The sequence below is a fragment of the Solanum lycopersicum genome, chromosome 4, assembly GCF_036512215.1.
Source record: "Solanum lycopersicum chromosome 4, SLM_r2.1".
Classification (NCBI taxonomy): Eukaryota; Viridiplantae; Streptophyta; class Magnoliopsida; order Solanales; family Solanaceae; genus Solanum; species Solanum lycopersicum.
This window is the reverse complement of record NC_090803.1, coordinates 2661032-2670542: the sequence shown is the minus strand read 5'-3', so window position 1 is coordinate 2670542 and position 9511 is coordinate 2661032. Positions and strand designations below refer to the sequence as shown.

The 9511-nt window shown below is 34.7% G+C and overlaps 2 protein-coding genes across 5 annotated transcripts; one reads left to right on the top strand and one right to left on the bottom strand.

The window, feature by feature from the left end:
• Nucleotides 1-6061, top strand: LOC101256474 (potassium transporter 20). 4 transcript variants are annotated; one of them, XM_026030569.2, is made up of 9 exons: nt 44-217; nt 1385-1607; nt 2082-2315; nt 2427-2477; nt 2586-2756; nt 3132-3339; nt 3924-3976; nt 4065-4434; nt 4952-6061. In XM_026030569.2, exons 3-9 carry the CDS (start codon nt 2289-2291, stop codon nt 5788-5790), a joined length of 1719 nt encoding a protein of 572 aa, XP_025886354.2. In that variant the 5' UTR covers nt 44-217; nt 1385-1607; nt 2082-2288; the 3' UTR covers nt 5791-6061. The 4 variants fall into 4 exon arrangements, with proteins under 4 accessions (XP_004236902.2, XP_025886352.2, XP_025886354.2 ...); XM_026030568.2 differs by having other exon boundaries at nt 2427-2501; XM_004236854.5 differs by lacking the exon at nt 2586-2756 and having other exon boundaries at nt 1-217; nt 3079-3339.
• Nucleotides 6062-6948: 887 nt separating this feature from the next.
• Nucleotides 6949-9511, bottom strand: LOC101256763 (D-galacturonate reductase-like). Its single transcript, XM_026030440.2, has 4 exons — nt 9180-9511; nt 8340-8583; nt 8024-8203; nt 6949-7272 (listed from the first exon to the last, which is right to left on the bottom strand). Exons 1-4 carry the CDS (start codon nt 9494-9496, stop codon nt 7060-7062), a joined length of 954 nt encoding a protein of 317 aa, XP_025886225.1. The 5' UTR covers nt 9497-9511; the 3' UTR covers nt 6949-7059.

Below are 9511 nucleotides of genomic sequence, written 5' to 3'. Positions count from 1 at the left end.
ATGGAAATGGGATTATAAATTTACTCTCTCTCTTCAGTCATTCAGTCTACAATAAACTACCCCATTTTTATTTTTGTCTGAGGATTTTTATTGGATTGAGTGGGCCATGGATCGACAAACCGGACGGCCTGACTTGACGGCGGCGGCGGCGGCGCAGTCAGATGCAGCTGTTACAGTGGCGGTGCATGACGGCGAAACCATTAATAATGATCAAAAGGTTCAATGGTTCATCTCATTCCACGCTCTCTGTATACTTATCTCTTTGTTTTGTGGTTTTTTTCCCCTTAAAAATGGAACTTTGTGCTCTGTTTTGTAGTATTTTGATTTCTCTCTGTGTTTAACTTCCGTCGTATGTTTACATTCATTTAGTCGGAGTGCCTACAAACTACTGCTCTCTAGTTTTAGTTTATGTGATACAGTTGGAATTTCGTGATTCAAAAGCTTTAAATTTTGATTATGAATCCAGACATAGAAGGCTTTTGAGTTTTTTTTTGAAATGATATACACTTTTCTCTGTTTTGATTTTATTTTTTTTGAACTTGACACGGAGTTTAAGAAATTTAATAAAGATTTTAGAATTGCATGGACTTTTTTTTTTATGACCGTAGTGTGTTGGTCAGCTTTACGCGCACCTCAATTAATTTCATGCGATACCTGTCACGTCGAGCAAAAGGTATCAAATAACTCTGTCCATCGAGGCTCGAAGAGAATGTTAGAATCGCCTAGTGCTTTTTGTCTGTACTGAGTTTGAATTGAATGGTGTTTAAACTAAAGATACGTGGAATGTATCAAACTGTTTTCAATGTTTTGGGTTTTAAATACGTCATGAAAAGTTGAAACTGAAGTGTTGCAAAAAAGAGTAAAAAAAATAGAGTTTTTTTTTTTTTCAAAGTATGACAACAAATTGAAATAGAGGTAGTATTTGGAAAACTACGTCGAAATTAGTATAAATCTATGTTGCTCGTACTCTTCCAAGATATCAACCGGTGTGTGTCGGATCCTAAAGATAGTGTATTTTTGAAGGATCCGACACGAATGCGGCATTGTTTTTGGGGAGTCCACCAACATAATATAAATCACGATAACTAATATAAAATGTTTAAAAGACATATGAATAAAGTTTGGTCGAAGAAAAACGTGGTTGACTCTACTGTTCCACGTATATTGTGATTTGAGGTGAAATTGTTGATGAAGATGGTATTTTCTTAATCCCATTCCTTCATTATATATAGTGTATCTTTCAATTGAGGTGAAGTTGTGGATCATGAAGTAGTTGTTGATGATGATGGTTGACTCTACGAAATACTTTTGCGTTCAAAGTTAAGTTGTCTCTACTAAGATGTTCTTTGACATTTGTTTTTACTCGGAAACTATATTTGTTTAGGACCATAGCCGATGGGAGACGTTGGTACTTGCATACAAGACCTTAGGAGTTGTTTTTGGGGGTCTTGTCACATCTCCACTCTATGTATATCCATCAATGCCATTAAAGTCTCCAACTGAGGATGATTATTTGGGGATATACAGCATAATGTTTTGGACTCTCAGTCTAATTGGTGTTGTCAAATATGCTACCATAGCTCTCCAAGCTGATGATCAGGGTGAAGGTATTGCTGATCACTCTCTCTTTGTACTTTTGCTACTTACGACAACATTTTCCCATTGAAAAATGGGAATTGTTTCATATGGAAAAAAAAAGGAAACTTCTCGCTATTTCAGTGAGAATCTGTTTCCCACCAAACATTTTCCCAGTGGAGCTGGTTCAGTGGGGAATGAGTGGAAAAATCATATGTTATAGCACAAATTTCCCACTTATTTGCAGGTGGAAAAAACCTTTATTTCTAGTAGTGAGGTGACTCGAGTTTTAAGAAACTGTCTGTTTGTATTCATACTAAAAGATTTATCTTTTGGAGAATGTTGAAGGTGTTAATGAAGGATGTTTATATATAATGTTGAGTCAATTCTTAATTTTCTTTATATTTTGGTTGAAATTCCTTTTGAAAGACACTTCAGAGTTTCTTCATTTCTCTTTTGATGTGATCATTATCGAAATTTCAGTTCTAGAACATGGTCTTTTGTAGGTGGAACCTTTGCTCTTTATTCATTACTTTGTAGAAATATAAATATTGGTATTCTTTCTTCCAAGAGTGCCAGTTTGAATTCAAGCCACTCCTATGTTAACCAATCGAAAAAGCCAAGTAGGTTGGGTAAATTTTGTGAGAGGAGTTTGATTGCCAGAAGGGTACTGCTTTTCATCGCAATGTTGGGTATGTGCATGCTTATTGGCGATGGCATACTTACACCTGCCATCTCAGGTATGTTAGCTTGGGTTGGGCCTTTTAGTTTACTTTTAGCAACCTTTTGAGTGCTTGTCAGTTTTCCCTCTTTCATTTTCAGTTTCATTAATTGTCCCTTCTGTCTGTCAGTGTTATCTGCAATGGGTGGCTTACGAGCACGATTCTCCTCGGTCAGTAAATGTAAGTATGACAGCATACAGTAAGGTACATATTGCTCATTGCTTTCTTAGTCGAGCTCGTTGCATGGGGCTTGCCTAGTGCGGCTTACCGCTCCTGTGTGGTTTGCAGGCTATTACCCCGAAGCAGGTTTACCCTATGCCCACCCTAAGGGTAGCAGCTGTGGTTTCCCTTGTCATAAATAAAAAATTGTCTTTGAACGGAGAGGCCTTTATGATTTTGAGGGTAATTGGGAAGTGGTCGAAGAACAATTTTGATTCTTGTAATTTCTCAGGTTTTAAGGTATTGTGCTTGTTAAAAGACTATCTTTCACAGATTCATATATTGATGTTACATGAGTCCGATTCTGGAAGCTAATTGAAATAACTTGAATCCTTGTTCTAGTAATTATTTGAAGTAATTAAGTAATGATTGAACACTTTAAGGTCAATAAGTCATATTAACGAAAAGGAGCAGTGCAGTTTCTGAAAGTTAAAGTCTTCTTTTATGACAGGTTGCAAGTCCTTTTTAAACACTAGATGACGCGAAACATGTTAATTGTCCCATTTATGTAAACACATCTCTCCCTCTCGATATTCACAATTTCTCTGCTTGCCACTTGCAGCGCTGGTCGAAGGTCTCTCAGCAATCATTCTCATTGTTCTATTCCTCCTGCAGAAATTTGGTACTTCACGAGTGAGCTTCCTCTTGTCTCCTATCATGGGTGCATGGACTCTTACCACTCCTCTCGTTGGGATATACAGTATCATAAAGCATTATCCGAGCATATTTAAGGCGATATCACCCCATTACATTGCCCTCTTCTTCTTAAGAAATGGAAAACAAGGATGGATATATCTTGGTGGTACTGTCCTATGCATTACAGGTTAGCCTCGTTGTTGGTGTGGTCTGCAAAAGTTGTTCATTGTGATTAAGATCTAAATCCATTTCCTCATGTTTGGAGTTCTTTTACATTCTTTCCTATTACTTTGCAATTAATATTGGGGAAAATTTGGACCAATTATCATGTGTGCAATGTCTACCGATGGCGGGAAAAGCTTAAACCTGGTATCTTGTTTCATATCCAGAGAAACTCGAAAGGTGATGAATGGAGGTGGAAAATATTATAAAGAATATGGAATGCCCCTCTGGTCAATACTTTTATCCAAAAATGATAACAATTGTTCTGGTTTGAGCGAAAAAACATGGAGGCTGTTCTAGATTATTTAGCTCGGGGAGTTCCAACGTCGACCATGGTGTATTTCTCGCTAAGTTGTCAGATTCCTCACCCTTCTATTTTTGTGTAGTGGGGGGTTTGAGGATTAGAGAAAAAGACGGGATGAAAGAGGATAAGGGGTGGACAGTACCTTTCACCGAAACATATTAGGCCGCTAGAGTTATTTTCTGGCCAAGATCTGTTTCACTTCCACCCAATATCTGCTTAACAGTACAATCCTTTCATATTTTTAGGTTCTGAAGCAATGTTTGCTGATCTTGGTCATTTCAACAGGAGTTCAATTCGGGTAAAAATACTTGCTATGTCTTGGAATTTCTCTTAGTCTCTTCTTCTTGCTTGTTTTATATGATTTACGGGATCTTGTTTTCTGGCAGATAGCATTTCTCTATACTATATATCCATCATTGGTGCTGACATATGCGGGACAGACAGCATATCTGATTAGAAATCCCGATGACCACTTTGATGGATTTTACAAGTTTATACCCTCTGCTGTGTACTGGCCAATTTTTGTTATAGCCACATTAGCTGCTATAGTAGCAAGTCAGTCGCTGATTTCAGCCACCTTTTCGGTTATCAAGCAATCAGTTGTGTTGGATTATTTTCCTCGGGTGAAGGTAGTTCACACATCCTCCAGCAAAGAAGGCGAGGTTTACTCACCAGAAGTTAACTACATCCTCATGATTCTCTGTGTTGCAGTCATACTAGTCTTCGGAGATGGACAAGACATCGGAAATGCCTTCGGTAAGATGCCCTAAACCCTTTGCATTTTATCTTCCATATTTAGGGACTATCTTAACTGAATTGATCCCTTTATGAAAGTTATCTTTCACTTGACTCCTCTTCCTAGGATGGTGGTTGTTAACATCGACTACTAGCATTTTCTTTACCTAATTTACTACTACTTGGTGATGACTTGCTTACTTTAAGGGGTAACTAGTGTAATGAATTGAGCTAAACAAATTGTGGATTGGAATTTTCTCATTCTGTTTGCTCGTTGTTTTCAGATTTTGTCTCGTCTTGTTTAGCATTATCCAATAAGATATTTCACTAGTGATAACGCACATATATGTGGTGCAAATCAAGTTCAACAAAATTGTCTTGTCTTGTTTAGCATAGTTAAAATAAAATTACATATATGTATGATCTTGTATGTATATATTAAGGTATAACTTGCATTTTTTCTTGCAACGGTTCAACTCTTTCGTATTGTCAGCATAGTAAATATTGCATTAACTAATTAAAATGGATTCTCTAACAGGTGTTGTTGTTAGCATAGTTATGCTTATAACGACCATATTGTTGACATTGGTTATGATCATTATTTGGAGAACTCCACCAGCTCTGGTCGGGCTCTACTTCGTTGTATTTTTTGTGATGGAAAGTGTATATGTTAGTGCAATCTTCACAAAAATTCCCGAAGGTGGTTGGATTCCTTTTGCCATTTCTCTCATTCTTGCTTTCATTATGTTTGGTTGGTTCTACGGTAGGCAGAGAAAACTTGAGTATGAATTGACACACAAGATAGACTCAGAGAGACTAAGGACACTGCTAATCGATCCAGGTCTTCAGAGAGTTCCTGGACTCTGCTTCTTCTACACAAATATCCAAGATGGTTTAACCCCAATTTTAGGTCATTACATAAAGAACATGAGATCTCTTCACAAAGTTACTGTATTTACAACTCTTCGTTACTTGCTGGTTCCTAAAGTAGCACCTGGTGAAAGAATCGTTGTTAGTAAACTAGGTCTCAGAGGGGTTTATAGATGTGTGATTCGTTATGGTTATGCAGATAAGCTTAGTCTTGAAGGAGATGATTTAGTTAATCAAGTCATCCAAAGTTTACGATCTCATGTGCTCCACTGCTCCAATTCATTGGAGGTTGACACTGAAGTTTCCGAGTTGGATGAGGCAAAGCTTGCTGGAGTAGTACATATTCGTGGAAAGACGAGGTTTTATATTGGTAAGGACTGTGGATGGTTTGATAGAACAATGCTTGCTTTCTATGAAGTTTTGCATAGCAATTGCAGATCTGCATTGCCTGCTATGGGTGTACCATTACCTCAACGTATCGAGGTTGGAATGCTCTACGCGGCGTAAAATCTGACATGTTGTTACTGGTTTGGCTACAAGGCATTGAAAAAGTTTCAAGAAGATTGATCTCACAACAATAACAGGTAAGATCAATCAATATTGATCTAATATAAGTATAATGAAAAATAGAAGTTTTGTATATGATTTAGTGCTTAGTAACTTTATGAAGCCACTGTGAAAACACTATGTATGTTGTTGATGTGAAAGTGCTTAATCAAATATTTGAAGGTTAAGTATAAGATATATATATATACAATTTATCTTTTTTAGATCTTAATCGTGGAATTGAACAGAGTTGTTATTGTTCTTGTATAGTATTTCCATAAACAAAAAAAAAAAAAAAAAGATAAGGTGGACGATCATACTATATATGTATAGTCAGACCTCTCTATAATTGTCACGTATAAGAATATTTCATTGTAATGGTCAAATTTCTATTTAAATTGATATTTTATGTTATATTATGTTAAATGTTTTCTATAATATTATTTTACTATATCAATAAAAATGTTATTAAAAAGGTTCGACAGTAATTCTAGATTGTTGGAAGAAAGTTATAATGAAAATAAATACAAAACTATACAAAACTTGACAATAATAGATAAGAGCGTGAGCATTGACGGAGCCAGAAAATTTCTTAAAGGGTGTTCAGAAATAGCAACTTGTAGTGTTAAGGGTGTTCAAAATAGGTTATTTAGTTATTTCGTATATCATTTTACTTGTATATATGTTAATTTTTTCCGACGAAGCATTGGACATCCTACGTCACTGAGCGTGAGCTAGTGATCAATGAAGTAGTTGATGGCAAACCATCAATTTTCAAAGCGATTTCTACTCATTAATTTGTCCCGATGAACGAAGCTACCTGATACATATTGCTAGAAAAAAAAAACATATTCATATACTCAACAAAGAAATGGAGGTCCTGTAGTGGGCATTTTGGTAATTTAAGAGGCAAAAAATAATGGCTAATGGAAAAGTTAGTTTCAATGACTAATTTAGCATACTTAATTAAAATATTAAAGGTGAAATACACTTGATTAAATAACACACAGACGAAAATCACAATATAACAATAATTCAAAGACTAAAATTGCGATATAGTTACTCAAAAATTAATGTAACCAATAACAAATGACGTCCATCGATACCACGATCACAGTATTGAGTATTTATTTGATCCAAATTAAAACCAAATCGATAAAACATATTCTTAAGTTGGACTAATTAATAACTATAAAGTACATTTTCGAACCGAGCTCTGATTAAAATTAATTAGATCTCTGCATCTAATTGCAACACAAAATCATGAGGTCCAAAAAGAGAAGCCATGGTGAAACCTTTGTGTTGTGGAAGTTCACTTATTTTTTCCAAGTCTCGTTGGGAAAGCGACCAATCAAATATTTGAAGATTTTCTTTCATTCTCTCCTTGTTGAGACTTTTTACAACAAGACTCACCCCTTGCTCATAAATCCACCTCAATGCTATCTAAATAAATAAATAAAAACAGATTTAGAATTTAAATATTTGTTATAAACTATTTAACTTTATGAACTATAGAGTAGAAGAATATTTACACTATATTCCATGTCACATAAAAGCTAAATAATTTGAATTTGCGTCGTGCAAGGTTTTATTAAATGGAAAATCTCTCCAACAATTTTTATTTTTTTTCATATTCAAGAACTTGAAATGTTTGATTCAGAGTGAAGAGATCCTATTTATCCTATCACAATCTTTATTGATCGAAAGATGATTTAACCACTTCAAGTTTTATCATACAAAAAAGATTATTTACACCTGTTGTATACTATTTATTCCACCAGAACTCTTAACGTTACAAAATTGTTACAAAAATACTCCAATGCTGATCCATCACCCCTAAACTCATTTGATCTTTTTTTTTCACAACTTAAAAGTCACCAAGAGGAGGAACGTCGCGTACATTTTTCTTTATTTGATTCATATCTGAATGAATATCTTTGTCTAGTTGAACGACAACCATATTTTTTAGTAAAGAAACTCGAGTACATAGTAAACTCCATACTATAAGAGCAATTCCCTAGAATTGAAAGGGGGAATATTGAACGTAAACACTCAACTGGTTATATCGAGAAGGTTAGTGTCCTCGTTAGAAGAAATAAAGATAGAAAAAACCGTATCATATCATCCGCGACTAAAGGATGAAAATTACAATTAAAATATAATTCACAAGAAGATGAATACACAAGAAAAGTACCTGAGCAATGGTTTTCCCTTTGGATTTAGCAATTTGAGTTAGAACATCACATTCCATTACTCTATTGTGACCCCAAGTTGTATTATATGCACCCAATGGAGAAAAAGCAATTATGTGAATCCCCTTTGCATTGCAAAATTCCCTTAGTTCCTTTTGTTGCCAAATTGGATTCATCTCCACCTCAACAAAACAAAAATTAGTCATCTATCAGACAAAAGCAGATTCAGAATTTTAAGTCAGCTAATTCAAACAATCTCTCAAGTCAATTTATCTTATCTATTCTCTCGAATTATAAATTTTGAGAAAATTGACTTACTTGATTGACAGCAGGAGGAATTTTAGCGATCGAAAGAAGTTCCTCGAGTTTTTTGCAAGAGAAATTGCTAACACCAATTCCCTTTGTGAGTCCAAGATTTTTGCATTCTTCCATACCTTCCCACACACCCTTAATATCCAATGGATGAATTATTTCTTTTGGAATTGGCAATTTTTGAATTGTTTCACTTACACTCAAAGGGTGGTGAATTAGATACATATCCACATATTCCAATTGCAATGCTCTGAATAAAAAAAAAAAAAGAGATTAAGCGCAAATTAATTTTGTGAACTTAAATATATCGACTAGATAGATTTTGAAATATATATGAACGTTTTATTTGCAACAAACTTTAGATAATTCATAACGTTTTTAATCGAAAATAGAAAAGTTGAGTAATGGTTATTTTGAAATGTACTAATTATGTCTTAAACAAATTAATTACTATAATATGTTTCAATTTTTTATACATCATCTACAGAGAAAAATTCACTTTTACACCCCCTATGAGATATTATTGGTATCTAAGTGTATCGAAAAATAGATTAGAATTATAAGCGTGTATTATTCAATTTCAGATACATCCTCTATATTTTAAAATCGAACACTTGTACATCCTCTATAGAGCCCATGAGATATATCCATAACTAAATGTATAAAAATAAATTAAAATTACAAGTACAAATTTTTCTTAATATAAAAGGTTCAAAGAGAGGATATATTCGAAATTGAAATATATTAATGAAGAATTTAGTGTCACTGAAAAAAAATAATTGCTTTTGACCATGAAAATAGTAATTTTGTCAGATAAATTGAGACGATATAATGTATAAAGCTTACCTAAGACTGAGTTTACAAGCACCAACAATTTGGTCACGTTGAGCAAAAGTGCACCATAACTTTGTTGTAATAAAAAGTTCATCCCTTGATTTAATGAGGCCAAGATGTAGGGCCTCAACAATGGCTTCTCCTAGAGGTTTTTCCGATTGATAAATAAACGCGGTATCAAAATGACGATAACCAGATTTAATGGCCTCTAATAGGGCGGATTTCATCGTCTCCGATGGGTCCGCCCCCGGCCGAGATGAAAGAAAAGTACTTCCCATGCCAATTGCTGGCATGGGCTTGTTACAATTGTTCAATGTCACTTGTTGCATTTTTAATTTTTATTG

Coding starts and splice junctions, on each gene's coding strand:
- LOC101256763 (XM_026030440.2), bottom strand. CDS start 9,496: ATGCAACAAGTGACATTGAACAATTGTAACAAGCCCATGCCAGCAATT. Junction 8,584..9,179: donor GCTTGTAAACTCAGTCTTAG/GTAAGCTTTATA, acceptor TTTTTTATTCAG/AGCATTGCAATTGGAATATG. Junction 8,204..8,339: donor TTCCTCCTGCTGTCAATCAA/GTAAGTCAATTT, acceptor TGTTTTGTTGAG/GTGGAGATGAATCCAATTTG.
- LOC101256474 (XM_004236854.5), top strand. CDS start 107: ATGGATCGACAAACCGGACGGCCTGACTTGACGGCGGCGGCGGCGGCG. Junction 218..1,384: donor CCATTAATAATGATCAAAAG/GTTCAATGGTTC, acceptor ATATTTGTTTAG/GACCATAGCCGATGGGAGAC. Junction 2,478..3,078: donor ATTCTCCTCGGTCAGTAAAT/GTAAGTATGACA, acceptor TGCCACTTGCAG/CGCTGGTCGAAGGTCTCTCA.